The sequence below is a fragment of the Anabrus simplex genome, chromosome 7, assembly GCF_040414725.1.
Source record: "Anabrus simplex isolate iqAnaSimp1 chromosome 7, ASM4041472v1, whole genome shotgun sequence".
NCBI lineage: Eukaryota > Metazoa > Arthropoda > Insecta > Orthoptera > Tettigoniidae > Anabrus > Anabrus simplex.
In genome coordinates this window covers 8856349-8872935 of record NC_090271.1, presented here as the reverse complement: position 1 = coordinate 8872935, position 16587 = coordinate 8856349, and the positions used below count along the sequence as shown (strand labels likewise).

Sequence of the window (16587 nt, the reverse complement as noted above, 5' to 3'; positions counted from 1 at the left end):
TTTAAGGATGTAACTGAACTGCAATAACGTACTGCAACTGCACCTGTTCCTTCTCTCTCACATGACGTACCGTATGAGCACGTGTTTCTCTCACTGCCTGCTCGATCTGCATCCGATGGCTGCTTAAACTGCCTGCTCATTCCATACTCAAACGTGTAACACGCCTTACAAACAATCTGCCGCTAGATGGCAGCACCAAACGTACCCATTTACCGCGTGAATACAACTAGATACGCATACCAGCAACATTTAAAATCTTAAAGTAAGAGAAATATTAAAGAATTTTACGTATAAAGTGGTGCTCTAGAGAGTTATAGCTTCAGCACTTTTCAAGAAAGAGGTTTCGACGAACAATAAAACCTGGAAACTTTGTCTGTATGGTACCTCCCTACATTACTAAGTAAAGGTTTCACGACTTTGGCCAGCACAGTTTCTGACACAAGTTCCTGGTGCTTATTGTTACTAAAACACTTCAAAAAATTACATTGGCACAAAGAAGGTAGAACATAGTTTTTTTATGATCTGGAGCAGACTTGCAGATTTCTTGCAGTACGGTAGAGCCGCCTCAACAAATTTCTGAAGCCTCATAATTAGGCCAATAAATCGTTGCTAGGGCTAGCGCAGCTATCAATGGGAATGAATTAAATGAGGTAGAAACGTTATTCAAGCACGTGCTGCATTCTGTTTTTTCTTCGATTACACGCACTAAATAACCACACACTAATCCCTGGTAAGCAGTTTCCGAAGTGACACACACTGACTCAGGGGGCTCACGAAAATCTTCCAGTAAACCAAGTACATACTCAGGGAATAATAATAATAATAGACAGCCTATTAGGCGACTTGCATATCTGTGAAGATGAAAGCCCTACCTAGGATGATTTCTAATGCTGAAGATGCCATACACACCCCAGCCCCCGAACCACTGGAATTAACCAATTAACTAAATAGGCCCTACTTGCGTAAATAATAATAGTAATAAAAAGAGCAGTATATTGACACGATATTATACTGCTAGCAAAAGACTCGTAATAAAATCTTAATCTGCTTACCCTCCAGGGTTGGCTTTTCCCTCGGACTCAGCGAAGGATCCCACCTCTACCGCCTCAAGGGCAGTGTCCTGGAGCTTCAGACTCTGGGTCGGGCGGATGAAACTGGGGAGGATGACCAGTACCTCGCCCAGGCGGCCTCACCTGCTATGCTGAACAGGGGCCTTGGGAGGGATAGACAAGGAAGGGTGAAGGAAGCTCCCGGCATTTGCCTGGAGGAGAAATGGGAAACCACGGAAAACCACTTCCAGGATGGCTGAGGTGGGAATCGAACCCACCTCTACTGACCTCCCGAGGCTGAGTGGACCCCGTTCCAGCCCTCGTACCACTTTTCAAATTTCGTAGCAGAGTCGGGAATCGAACCCGGGCCTCCGGCGTTAGCAGCTAATCACACTAACCACTACACCACAGAGGCGGACAATGGAATCTATGACAGCATATTATTCTGTTTTGTACCTTCACATTAACAGTACAGTGTCCCCAGATATTATATTACTTAGTATGTAATACTTCAAACCTTACACTTACCATTTTCTGCAATGGTGTTTGAAGAGCTCTTGTTAGACGTCTCTGTGCTTGAATCCCTTCCCTTAATCATCTCTGAAATTAACGGTTGTTTATAAGCTGGATAATCAGGGAAAGGGCTGGGTACAGATCCTGTTTTTAATTTTCGCGTTTTGCTGGTCACTTTGAAATCGTCATTTACAAAATGTAGACTGCAAACCACGGAATAATCAGGAATCCATTTACTTCCCTTGCTGTTTCCTTCCCTGGATATAATACTTAACCACTTTCGACGCAATTGTGTACTTGAAGGTATATCATGGAATGAAATATCACGGCATTCTGGTTTCCCATTCTTTGATTTGCAGAAAGGCACGCAGCAGTACACCATTTTCACTGAAAACAAGTACAGCCTATCCTATTTCCCGCTATTTCATTCCGACAGGTCTGGAGCCGGTTAGTGCTGCCACCTACTGTGGGTATTTGTAAACGGAGTGTTTCATTTAGTGCCATGTTAAAATGTTGTAATGAGCAGGCAGTATAAGCAGCCATCGGATGCAGATCGAGCAGGCAGTGGTTTCTCTGATTCGTCGGTGTGCTTGCCTAATCAAAACAATCATGTTCAGGATAGACAGGCACCAGACAACATTTATTTATTTATTTATTTATTTATTTATTTATTTATTTATTTATTTATTTATTTATTTATTTATTTATTACAAGGTTGCTTTACGTTGCACTCATTGGCTGAATGGTCAGCGTTGAGGCCTTCGGTTCAGAGGGGTCCCGGGTTCGATTCCCGGCTGGGTCAGGGATTTTAACCGGCTCTCATTAATTCTTCTGGTCCGGGGACTGGGTATTTGTGTTTGTCCCAACACTAGCACTTTCCTCTTCATATTCATACAACATAAGTGTACCAACCACAACAGAAACATGCAATAGTGATTACATCCCTCCATATAGTGTTGGCGTCAGGAAGGGCACCCGGCCGTAAAACAGGGCCAAATCCACATGTGCGACACAGTTCGCACCCGCGACCCCACAGGTGTGGTGAATGCAGTAGAAAAAGAAGACGAAGATGTTGCTTTACGTCGCACCGACACAGGTCTTATGTCGACGGTGGGATAGCGACTATGCCCTTGATTAAGGTGTGTGAAAATAGGAAACCATGGAAAATCATCTTCAGTGCTGTAGGGTTCGAACGCACTATCTCCCACTCGCTCCAATCGAAAGTCGGATGTGGCCGGCCTTGTGCACATGGCTGCTGCGCATGTCCCTTCCTGATAGATACGGGGTCGGGGATGCCCTTGCTGACGCCACCCCCAGATGAATATGAAATAAATCATACTGTAGTGAATGAAGGTGGTCATTCGCCTGGAGATGAAAATAGGAAACCATTCTCAGGATAGCCGACAGTGGGCTTTGAACCCACTCGTCTCCCGAATTCAGAGGTTGGCTCCATCGCCGTAGCTCCTCCTGTGGAGGACGCGACTGAAAGGGGCCCCAGGAGCTCTGAACTTGGGAGTGTGGGTTGGCGACCACTGACTCCTCACTTTCATCTATCCTATCCCTTGATCAACTCGCGTTCTTTTCCGATCCCGACGGTATTAGCTTTAGGAGGCATAGGGAGTCCATTTTGACGCCCTTCGTGGCCGATATCTTTCGGACTCCTTCCTTCTTTGTCGGACTGAGTGGCTCAGACGGTTGAGGCGCAGATAAGTTAATCAGGAAAGAGGTCTAAGGAAACACGGGAGGTGAGCAATAGACTGCGGGGTGCCTACAATAACAGACCATTCCACTATAGTGCAGTAAACAGCAGTTGACCCCAATTTAGAGTATCTGGTAGTTTACTGGCAGTAAATAATCTGCACAAACTATTAAAGCGACCATTAGGGCCAACTTCTTGCTGGGCCATTTTTTTACTTTTCTGTAACAACTTCTTTTACCGTCATTAAATTAAAGAGTATGAATAAGTCATGGGAACATTTTAAACGGTAAGCAGGCTTATTGTTGACCATCTATTGGAGATAGATAAACCTCATTTTAGATCTATTTAAGATCTTAAAAAAATCTCTTACCATGTTTGCTCTATCTGCAATCGTTTGGGAATGCCAGAAACGTATTGAGGGTCAAAACCAAGCGATTTTTGTCGACTTGATCATTTTCTTCTACTGCACGCGCCTTGTTGAAAATGAAATGAAATGGCGTACGGCTTTTAGTGCTGCGAGTGCCCAAGGATAAGGACAAGTTCGGCTCGCCAGGTGCAGGTCTTTTGACTTGACACCTGTAGGCGACCTGCGCGTTGTAATGAGAATTAAATGATGATGAAGACGACACATACACCCAGCCCCCGTGCCAGCGGAATTAACCATTGATGGTTAAAATTCCCGATCCTGCCGAGAATCGAACCCGCGACCCTGTTGCCATCAAGCTGGACTTGCGCCTCGTTAAAGTTATCTGTAAAGTAAGCAGCCTCCGAAGTTTATTCTTGGAATAGTTAGGGCTCACTACAACGTTAACTTTATGTAAGAGAAATAGTACAAATTACAAGAAACCGTGAAAAGGTGACACAATATAGTACGGTAGTACTAATAGCAAAAATGGAGACAGTAATAATATCGTGATCAGCTGCCACACCCAGAGGCCCGGGTTCGATTCCCGGCTCTGCCACGAAATTTGAAAAGTGGCGCGAGGGCTAGAACGGGGTCTACTCAGCCTCGGGAGGCCAAGTGAGTAGAGGGGAGTTCGATTACCACCTCAGCCATCCTTGAAGTGGTTTTCCGTGGTTTCCCACTTCTCATCCAGCCAAATGCCGGGACTGTACCGTCAACTGGGGTTACTTTGCACTACTTTAGTGCATCACCTCAGCATTTCTTTATGAAACATTCCAAGCAGTTATTTTTCTGTAAGTTGGGATATTTAGGTAGGCAATATACGTTATAGTAGTGATGAATGTGTGGCTGATTAAACTTCAAACATAGAACGCAAGTACTCTTTTTATGGGGTAAAATTTTGGAGCAAAGTATCCCATAGGGAAGGGATAGTTTGCTCCACTTTAAAAACTAATGTTGTTTCCACGGCTTTCAGCGAGTGGTATCAAGTTACCCATCGTAGCGTATCACATTGCACCAAAGTATTTCAATCAGGGTATGGAAAATAAGAAATAGAGCCCATAACGACAGTATGTACCAAATTAAAAAGTATAATATAATAATGATACTTCATATAGAAAATAATAATTAATGAGCTTAAATTTATCACAATAAGAGTCATTGAAACCTAACATTGTATTGCCACTTTACAGACCCTTGTTCACCAAAGACAGTCAAGTTCTGGAACAGAAAATAATCCCCTCTTTGAAACCATTTTTGGCGGGTTATTCCACCAATATTCTAATAACAGTCCATTCATAGAACATCTCGTCTTTTCGCGATGGCCATTTCCAAGATTTGCAAGAACGAGATATTGCACTAATTGTTGCTCCCTTATCATTACAGTCAATTATAATTCCTGGATATAACTCATTGTCATAAGAAAAGACCACGTGGACGCCGACAGCTCGTTCAAATTCCATGACCGAGCTCGATAGCTGCAGTCGCTTAAGTGCGACCAGTATCCAGTAATCGGGAGATAGTGGGTTCGAGCCCCACTGTCGGCAGCCCTGAAGACGGTTTTCCATTTCACACCAGGCAAATGCCGGGGCTGTACCTTAATTAAGGCCACGGCCGCTTCCTTCCAATTCCTAGGCCTTTCCTATCCCATCGTCGCCATAAGACATATCTGTGTCGGTGCGACGTGAAGCAAAAAAAAAAAACCAAATTCCATGAAATTTGGATGGTCTGCTTCCCCTTCAAGTCGCTTTCTCCGTTTCTTAGCACCTTTTCCATCAGTAGACTCTCCCCTTTTTTAACCTGAAGATGTTCAAGAAATGATGCGTCCACAGCTTCGCGAAAACCTTCAGGAGAAGGGATTCTTTCCAACACCTCAGATGCATTAAACGGATATATCCCACACTTACGAAATCCAGAAGTCGCTTTGCTGGAAATGTCTTCCATCAACTCTTTCAAAAGTCTTGGGAAAGTATCCTTTGATTGTCGTAAACCCTCCGATGTCTCTTTCCAACTCAGCCTCGGGAGGCCAAGTGAGTAGAGGAGAGTTCGATTCCCACCTCAGCCATCCTTGAAGTGCTACCTTCAGAGGATTGAAGAAGGCCACATCAAGAGGTTGTATCATATGCATGCTGTTGGGAGGTAGGCACACAAAATAAATATTCTCTTTACGGCATCGTTGCAAAACTGTGAGAGAAATATGAGAGTTTAAGTTGTCTCCGATAAGCACTATTTTACCACTATGTTTCTTTAGTTTAGGTAGCACTAAAGAAAAGAACCAATCCTCAAATGTAGCTGAATCAAACCATCCTGAGGTGGTATGATTATAACGACAGTCTTCTGTCCATGTTGACCACATATGTTGAGACATTTAAACCACACACGGCGGAATGATTTCTCCAGCAGCATTGCCGCACATGCTGTTACAAATATTCTCGATGCACAATGACTTTCTTCTTACCCGGATCGTCCGTTAAGTTTGTTTCATTCATAATTGTACACATTTTCCAGTGGAACATCATCTACAACTGGTTTCAAATTCTCAAAATAATTAACAATTGTATCTCTATCCAATGCTGACCTTTTTCTTTTAATATGAGCTGCAAATTTAAGATTTAACTGCGGGTTTCTCTTCAAAAAACCTTTCATCCAGTCGTTCCCTGGCATGTTCCCTTTGAACGTTTTCACCTTCTTTACAGTACGCTCAAGGTAGGTCTGGATAGGCCTAATAAATCTCAAATCAGTTACGGTACAGTCAACGAGAAACCGAAAGCACTCATAGACTCCACATAGGCCGCAAATGAGTCTTCTTCTGCTTTTGTAAATATCGGTGGAGGCCCAGGTGTCTGAGCGTGAACATTTTTAAGTTTATTTATTATAGCCCTGCGTGGGATTCCGTAATGTAATGATGTAATGTAATGTAATGTCTTTGTGACATGGTTTCATTTCTTATTGCTGTCAGACATTCTTGTAGTGTTTCAGCCGAATCGTCAACATATCTTCTTGCTCCCAATTTCCTTCGGTACACTCGAGGCATCTTAAAAAAGAAAAAAATAGTTGTTACATTCATTGAAGGTCTTGAAGTACCGCTGGGAAAACTTTGCTCCACTTGTGTTGTGGCGCAAAGTAAACCCTCATGGAAGCAAAATATACATGTCGTGATAATAATTAGGTTATGATGGATGGTATGTTCGTAAATATAATTATAAAACATTTACGGCATTAGAAAATATTTCTGTGTTATGAATGATAGTACTTACCACAGTATTCCTATTGAGAATGTCCCTATAAACAGATTTTTCACACGGATATTTCGTTCACAACCGAACTCGCACAGAAACGACAACGGACAGGTTAGCCAGCCTTAAAATCTGAAGATAATTTACCGTCCCGTGTACGCTGCTGAGAGTGGAATTACCATGCTGTGATTCATTCCATTTCCACAGATGGCATCGGAACTTTTCCCGAAATGGTGCTAAGTTAACCCCCAAGGAGCAAAGTAACCCCAGTTGACGCCGTACCTAATTTAAGGCCGCTCCTTATCTATCCCTTTCAATCTCCCCATCCCCTCCACCACAAGGCTCCTGTTCAGCATAGTAGGTGAGGCGGCCTGGGCAAGGTACTGATCCTCCTCCCCAGTTGTATCCCCTGACCGAATGTCTCGCGCTCCAGGACACTGCCCTTGAGGCAGGTAGAGGTGGGATCCCTTGCTGAGTCCGATGGAAATCCAAACCTGGAGGGTAAACAGTTTAAGAAAGAAAGAAAAAATAAGAATATCAAATAATTCTGGAATGTACAAAGTGACAATATAAATGAAGATAACAACAATAATTATAAAAATATAACAATAGTAATAGGAAGAAGGATATGCAAGTAAATTTCAATGTCTTTAGGAGAATATACTCATTCTAGCTTCACTCATCCAAAAGCACGCAGTGATTTCGAAAGTCCTCCTTACATTTTCTACGGTTACGCAAATCTCTAATGAAATATATTCACTGGGGAACAAGCCCACAACCATTACTGTTACTTTATAGATTAGGAAGTTAGGTACGAATCATAACTAACACGCATAAGTTGAAATTTGAATGGTTGGTTCGTTTTATGCTGAATAATCTTCTCCTTGACTCTGGAGGTCATGGAATGAACTAAAGAGTCTTTCTATCTTGAGTCTCGTTTCTATGGAGCAGGATCAGATTCAATATTAGTTCGTTCATAGTTGCAACTCGTACAATTAAAACACGATCTTATATTCCCAATAGGCCTACAGTATATTGTTATGCTGTAATCTATATATATAAAATAAAAGTTTTGTCTGTACATTGCTCAGAATTTGAAAATAATGGTATTTCTGTATTGGTCATGTCCATAGTAACGAGAAAATGCACTTTTTACTTTTCCGTAATGTCTGTCTGTCTGTCTGTCTGTCTGTCTGTCTGTCTGTCTGTCTGTCTGTCTGTCTGTCTGTCTGTCTGTCTGTCTGTACACGCATCACGAGAAAACGGTTGAAGAGAATTTTATAAAAATCGGTATGTGAAGCCTCTACAATCTAGGCTATAAATCATTTTACTCACGCTGAGTGAAATGGTAGTTTAGGGGAAGGCCTAAAATTGAATTCTCAACTATTTATGTTATTAGTGGTCGTATTTTAAAGAAAATAGGTATGCAAAGTTGAGGAATAAATTGCTACAATCTAGGCTGTCAATAATTGTATTCACGCTGAGAAAAATGGTAGTTTAGGGGAAGGCCTAAAATTTAATTCTCAAATATTGTTGTTATTAGTAGTCCTATCTTGATGAAAATCGGTATGCAAAGTCAGGAAATAAGTCGCTATAGTCTAGGCTGTAAATTATTTTATTCACACTGAGTGAAATGGTAGTTTAAGGGAAGGCCTAAAATGTAATTCTCAAATATTTCTTATTAGAATCGATGAATGCTACATAGCTAAGGTTATATAGTATTAAATTTCCTATTATTCATGTCTTATACGTTGTTACCGTACTGGCTATGATCACAAAGATATTCTTGAATTTGGATTTTTGTTACTAAGTCCATATCAGCGCCGAGTAACGAGAAAATGGGTAAACAGTATTTAATGAAATTCGGTATGTAAAGTCGGAGAATAAGAAACTACAGTTTACGGTATAAAATATTTTACAAATCACAGAGTCGAAAGAAAACTAAATGTGTAGGCCTACAATATAGAAAGCTCATAACACTGATCAACAATAACATTACATTGACCATTGTTTGTCGTGATGTGCTTTGTGTCTTCTGTTGCCCCTCATCTCCGGTAGATAGGATTACTGCTGCGTACAGAGTACTTTTTATTTGATTTACGTCGCACCGACATAGATAGGTTTTATGGCGACGATGGGATAGGAAAGGGCTAGGAGTGCCTTAGGCCTTAATTAAGGTACATGCCCAGCATTTGAGTGGTGTGAAAGTGGGAAACCACGGAATACCATCTTCAGCGCTGCCGACAATGGGGTTCGAATCCACTATCTCTCGGATGCAAGCTCACAGCTGCGCACCGCTAACCACACGGTCAACTCACCCAGTCGTACAGAGTGTAACAGCCTGCCTGAATACTGATGGGAAGTAGCTGGGGAGTTAGATAACTTTCTTCTTTAACATGCCATTCCCCTGGTTTATAAATTGTCTGATACTACTGGTACGTAACACACTGGATCATCTTAGCATTCGGGCTATTCAATCCCTACTCTGAGGTCTATTAGATGGGCACCGCAATCTAACCGCAGCACTGTTCGTTATAAAACGTGCGGCTTTCCATTTCATCGAGTATTTTATATGATAGAATTGCTTTTAATCGCTACATTCATACTTACGTTTTTGTAATGACCTATGTTGATTTCAGTTAGGAAAACCACAAAGTCAGTCTTTCTGAGAATCCCGTAGCGAAGCACGGGTACATCAGCTAGTATATAATAATAATGTTTTTGGGGGAAAATGTTGAAACTCTTCGCATCTAAAGAATGTACTGAAGTGAGCCAGACAGCAGCACCAGCATCAGTTCTGATTGAATCACAATGTGCAGACTCACGCAGCTGACGAGCTCAAGGCCAGTGCAGATAGCCGTTGTGTAACAAGCCGGGACGGCCCCAGCTGTCAGTCGCGCTAGAATCTCTCATTCAGTAAGTAGCATTTCCATTGTTGAGGAAATATGTCGTTTGAAAGTTCAGTGGTGTGGATCAGGGACACGCTTGTTCCTCGAATGCTCGAAGTCGTTCCTATGTGGAAAGGCGCAACAGTTATAAAGTGTGAAATTGCTCAAATGGCAATTAACAAAGATGGGTTCGCTTCTTTGCTTTTCTCTGTGGATTTGTGGCTTAACTGTGATGGGAAACGAACTTCCGACTCGATAATTGTGAAAATCATGTTCTTTGATGACAAGCTGCGTGCTGCATTTCAGTCGGAGAAACAGTTCGCAAACGAAATTCACTTTTACTCGAAGGTACTTCCTCTTTTTGAGTCTGTAGCTGGTGCGCAATTGTTGTTTCCCAGATATTATTATTCATCCATATCTTCCAGTCCCGAAGGTAAATGCCGAGAGGAGGATGCTGTTATCGTGATGGAAGACTTAAGGCCTAAGGGGTTTCGACTTGGTAACCGCTCTTCACTGGACTTCGACCACTGCGTGCTAGCTCTTAAACAGATAGGTCGATTCCATGCCCTTTCCTACGCTATGAAACACCTCGATGAAGAAGCATTTCACCGAGATGTGGTCTCCAAGATCCTTGAAACGCTTAACAGTTCTGAGTTCAGCAGCGGTATTGGAGCTTACAATAAACGTGTGACAGAAGCTCTGAAGACACTATCGCCTGAGAACTCCTTGGCTGAAACCCTCCAGGGTAAAGTAACTGATCCAAAAATATTTGAGAATCTTATAACACCTAAGGAACCGTTAGCCGTACTTTGCCACGGTGATTTCTGTAGAAACAATATGCTCTTTAATTATGATGAAAAAAACAAGGTATGTGACGTCAGGCTACTGGACTTGCAGACCATCAGGTATGCATCGCCTGCTATTGACCTGTCTTTTTTTCTCTTCATGAACACGACTGCAGAGCTTCGTAAGCAGTCCTGGGATCAACTCTTCGAGAGTTACCATAAAGAAGTTTGCGGTACATTGGCTAAAGTTCTCGGGAAACCAGAGGAGAGTCTTGACCCTTGTTACAGTCTGGAGGCCTTCAAGGAAGACTTCCGGCAGCACGCTTTATACGGGTACATCATTACCGTAACGTTCTTACCCTGCATGTTGGGTAGTGACCAGGAGAGGGAAGAAATGACCCGAAGTTGGCAGGAATCTTTCTGGGATGTCGAGCACATGCAGGACTTAATTGATAGGATTGGAGGAGTGCAAGCAACAGACGCGTTGGTGTCGCTAGTGCTGGAGATGAGGGAGAAATCTTTCTTGTAAAGACCGTTTTCTTGACTGCTGCTAGTTGATCCTCAATGTTGTGTTTAAGTGAAACTTCATATTCACGCAATTGCGCAACGCTGCCTCTTTTCTATCGACAGGAAATGTTGTGCTCGAAATTCAATGTGATTAATTAGTAGCGTGTTTGATGTGAAACACACAGTTGTAATTAAGTGGCATACATTTCAATATGAACATTCGTGGAGTTCATGGAGAACATAGTATCAGTTCCAGAGAGTCTTTGATAAATTTACAGGGAATTTCTGTATATTTGTTGTTTCCGAAATATCAGTGTTTTTAATCCGATATTTTCTCTATACAAATTTCCCCCCACAATCTGGTGCACAGTTTTGAGCCACGATATGCAGGTAAGTGCGGTGTCTTACAGCTGGTATCAAACTCTCTTTAGCATTATGGTTTAACACGTACTCCCACAGCGAAATGAGAAGCGGCCGTTGAGCCATTCTTCGTGTAACTCCTCCGTGCAATGTTGTCAGTGAATATTCTCGCAATGCATAACTAGCTGGCTCTCCTCCTATGTAACGGGGTACTTCCACTGTAGCTTTTATATTTTAAAAAAGTTTCCAGAGGAAACCCCATTTAATTTCATTGATCGCAAATGTTAGAAACATTCCAATAATCAAATTACCCCCAGGGGGTAATTATTAATGAATTATTAATCTTTTTCTGGCAGAAGAGGTTTTTGTATTTCAACGTAATGATTTTGAAACTATGATACACGGGAATTTTCTATAAAAATACGGAATATAAAAGACAGTCGTTAGTGTCTTCCATGCTGCAGGTACTGGCTCTTATCATGCAATGGTTACATGCATTTACTTCTCTAGAAGGTGTACGTACTTACATATGAAATACACCCATTTTTCTGGTATTTATGTAATTTATTTACTTGAAAGTAAGCAGGCAGTAGACTCAATAGAGTACCGTCTTGTTCGACTCCATGGCTAAATGGTTAGCGTGTTGGGCTTTGGTTACAGGTGTCTGAAGTTCGATTTCCGGCAGTGTCGGGAATTTTAACCATAATTGATTAATTTCGCTGGCACGGGGCTGTGTGTAAGTGTCGTATTCATCATCAATTCATCCTCTTCACGTCACACAGGTCGGACACTCCCGGCCATTTCATTTCAATACCGTCTTAACACATCGTCTCCTAGTAATGGATGCATTTTTAGTCCTCGGCCCGAAGGCTGGTTGGATCCTCAACAGCTGTGATAGATGGCCTAGGCGTACTGAAGAGGCGTACTAGGGAAATTAGGAGTGAGGTAGTTTCCCGTAGCTTTCCTCACCGAACCAGAGTTGCTATTACGTATCAGTCTGCCAAGCCCACTGAAATGCATGCACCAACCGACCCTATGAGAAACATTTTCACACCATTCTTAGCAGGGACTGGCTGCATATTGAATGGCATTACTAGCATCGCTCATACCTCAGTCACTTTCATTTTGTCAAATCCAAGGATAACGCTGAGGCAGATCAATCAAAGTAACAAAATTGCTCTAGCCTATAGCAGGAGACAGTAAAAATAAACGCAAATGAGAACAAAGAAAATAGCGATCTAAAGTATGTCCAGAATTTTTCCATACTGTGAGAATAGAGGAATTACAACAATGAATGTAACTAAAACAATAGGTGATTAAAGACGGCAATAACAAATACCTCATTATAACAAAAGAGAATAGCATCTGAATTTATAAACTACAAACACAGGCCTTTATTCGTTTATTAATGGCATATTGTGATTCTGAAAATAAATCTATTCCTGCAGCAAATGCAACAACACAGCATTTTAATACATGACGAATTGAAGTGATCAGATGATCTAGATCTTTGAACTGTGTTCTTGCGAGCTCTACGAAAGGAGATACAATCCAGCAGTCAAATTTCGTTTAACATTTTTAATGAAGCTACGTAAGGTTAAAATTACTTTTTAAGTACTTACCAAGTTGATGTATCAAAAGGGAAACATTTCATTTGTTTTATAATACAGAAGATCCGTAAAACCTTGAGTAGCATGTATTTACTCCTTTGAACGTGGGTCCCAAATTACAGACGCAACGTTGACGGTTTACAGCTCTTTATCATAAAGTCGAGCCTGCAGTTGGCATCATTCGTTAATTGTGTAATATGGGTGTTAAAAGTTATGTTGAGTACTCAGTCCGAAGGCTGGTTGGATCCTCAACAGCTTTGCCATCAGGTGTTATAAATGGCCTAAGCATCACTGAAGAGGGAAACTAGGGCAATGTGGAGTGAGTTAGTTTCCCGTTGTTCTCCTCACCGAGCTAGAAGTTACCTACTGAAATGGACGCACCAAGCAACCCTATGAGGTACTGGCTGCATACCTGAGACTGAGGCCTGCTAAAACTCAAGTTTTAATCAAACATTACTCGAACTTATTTAGTCTTTCTACTTGACGCTCGTGGGCGACTTGCGCGTCCGGATGTGGGATGAGAAGGGTGCTGGCACGTAGCCTACTCCTGTCAAGTAACCTTCCGACAAACCGGCTCCATGGCTAAATGGTTAGCGTGCTGGCCTTTGGTTACAGGGGTCCCGGGTTCAGATTCCCGGCAGGATCGGGAATTTTAACCATCATTGGTTAATTTCGCTGGCACGGGGGGCTGGGTGTATGTGTCGTCTTCATCATCATTTCATCCTCATCATGACACGCTGGTCGCCTAAGGGAGTCACATCGATGCATCTGGCGAGCCGAACATGTCCTCGGACACTCTCGGCCCGACAAACCGATCTCCATCAACCCTCACTCCATAAGAGCATCGCGGAGAGGTGTGACATGACTGAATCCAGGCTTCTCGCACGCAATCTAGCGATTACAAGTTGTATACCACCACCTCTTCTACCATGACGGCCAACATTCTGATGGTCATTCTTATTTCCCACGAACGGGACTCGAACCGGCTAACAACGGTGTCAGACCATAGCGACTTGTTGCCAGCAGGCGGGCTAGTTGCTAGATGGCCAGCTTCAAGAGCTCAAAGCGGCAACACCGCAGTGCAGACTACAGATGAACTTATTCATAATTATGTATTTTTTTAATAATTGGCTTTCCGTCACACCCACACAGATAGGTCTTATGGCGACGATGGGATAGGAAAGGTCTAGGAATGGAAAGAGAGCGGCCGTGGTCTTGATTAAGGTACAGCCGCAGCATCTGCCTGGTGTGAAAATGGAAAACCATCTTCAGAGCTGCCGCCAGTGGGGTTCGAACCCACTATCTCCCGGATGCAAGCTCACAGCTGCGCGCCCCTAACCGCACGGCCAACTCACCCGGTACTCATGTCTTACGACTGTAATCAATGAAAAGTGCATCGAAGTGCACACATACACACACACACACACACACACAACCATTGTTAGATTCAATGTATTTGTGATGGCAGCTAGAATTGTAGTGAATCAGCAGTAAGATCAAAAATTTTGTTTGCATGGGTTGGTAGCGAGTTTGTGCCAACGAGCACATGATAATCTAGAGTCGCTGATGTGCTGCCAGTGGTCACGGGTCGTCACCTCATTGGTTAGATCAAAGCATCTCACTTATAGAGCTGCATGCCCCTTAACTGCAATAATAATAATAATAATAATAATAATAATAATAATAATAATAATAATAATAATAATAATAATAATAATAATAATAATAATAATCTATACCGTCGTCAAAATGTGCGGACCGCACTGGAAACGGGTCCAGGCCGAGCAATAAATACGAACGTAGCCTGACCGCTAGCAAATACAGTAGAGACAATACGCGACACTTACGGATTTCGCCTTGCTAAAATGGGAGACAATACGACGGTGGCGCTCCTAGTGACTTGACCTGAACAAATCGCGCTAAATTCAAATATCAATGGAAATGTATATACGGAAATGGATAAATAAATTACGTCTAGAAAGAAAGTGGTATTGAGATATTAACTTCGAAGCTGGTAAAGCAATTCTGGATAAATGAATGAATAATTATTTAAAAGGTTATTATTCAAAGACTGAAATTAGACACATAAACAAGATATGAAATGGGCTGCTGTGAAATGGCTTGATCTTTCATTTATGCATTACTTTTTTAGCTTCAACATTCCTGCCTGAACGTTTACGGTTGGATTCGTCTTTTTTCTCATTTTAAAACATTGTATCATCACATTAAGACACTTGTCAATAAAAATATCGGCACATTCGTTACACTTATGATGCAATGAATTAACATTTAATAGCTGGACAATTTTCCTCTTAACATGAAGCCTACTAACAGAAAAAAATCTATAAAATCCCGGCTTTAATTTCAGAAGAGCGATAAAAGAAAGAAAAGTATGAAAATGTTGTCGATAGTGATGCTTTGAGGAATATTTACGTACAATTAGAGTAAAAATGTAACATACCCTTGGCTGTATAGTCGAGGATTTTTAAAGTCGCTGGCTGGAAATGATCTGAACAAATCTTATAATTATTATATAAGCGTAACGTTCTTTCTTTCTTGTACACCTTATCCAAATCACTTCCGTGACATTTCAAAACCCACAGATCACACCTACAACAACACATCGGTATTGAAGGTTAACTGCTGCACTATACAATAAAATATGCGTATTACATTTTATGCCAGTTAAAATATGGGTCGAGCAGGTCAGAAGATTATGAAGTACTATAAAAATCTCTGTCACTGCAACAATATATATGCAAACACAATATTACTTACATGTTCTTGTCACGAGTGAACCTGAAGAACGACCGCGCATTTTTCTCTACTTCGTAATTACTGCAGCCAAACACAACACTTACCTTTCCCCTCATGTTGAGAGGAGATATCAAGGAATGACACACGCTACTATTTAATTATGTCAACTCACTGAAAACGCATAAATAACACCAAAAAATTTCACACAAAAATACACGTGCTCTTATGAGAGAATCAGTACTGTTCAGGTCTATCCGCTAGAGTGAGCTCCAATAGCTGTCCCTCGATATCTGGCTCAGTGTCGCGTATTGTCTCTACTGTATTTGCCGCCACTAAGCAAGACCTTCGGTGAGCCCATAGCTCGCCAGCCACCAGCAGTCCGCCAGCCAGAGCGCTCCTGCTAGAGCCTATTTGAACTCAACAATAGCCAACTGCCAACCAAGAACTGAGGCAGTACAACCAGCAGCCTGTAAGCCCAGAGCATTTGTCTAGCCCTCAGTGTGGTCACTGGTTCGGAGCTCGTCCCGTTGCGACACGGTAAAACCACACTTGCTCCGACCGTGCCCACTGAGTGTGCGATTAACACCGGTCCTCAAAAGAGTTTGACCGTTTCCAGTGCTTCACGCACCCCTGTACCCAACCATGAACCCACACCAAGAACACCCACCTGATTTCGACTATCTCCAAGCCTTCACTGACCTAGCAAGATCATTATCCAACAGTACCGAACCCAGTACCCCCTCACCCCAGTCAAGTATGGACAATCCCTGTGGATTGAGT

The 16587-nt window shown here is 42.1% G+C and overlaps 1 protein-coding gene across 1 annotated transcript; it reads left to right on the top strand.

Annotated features, from left to right (window-relative positions):
• Positions 1-9792: 9792 nt before the first annotated feature.
• On the top strand, positions 9793-11402 carry LOC136876855 (uncharacterized). The gene has a single exon (XM_067150612.2). The coding sequence runs from the start codon at positions 9846-9848 to the stop codon at positions 11100-11102; it is 1257 nt and encodes a 418-aa protein (XP_067006713.2). The 5' UTR covers positions 9793-9845; the 3' UTR covers positions 11103-11402.
• Positions 11403-16587: the final 5185 nt, after the last annotated feature.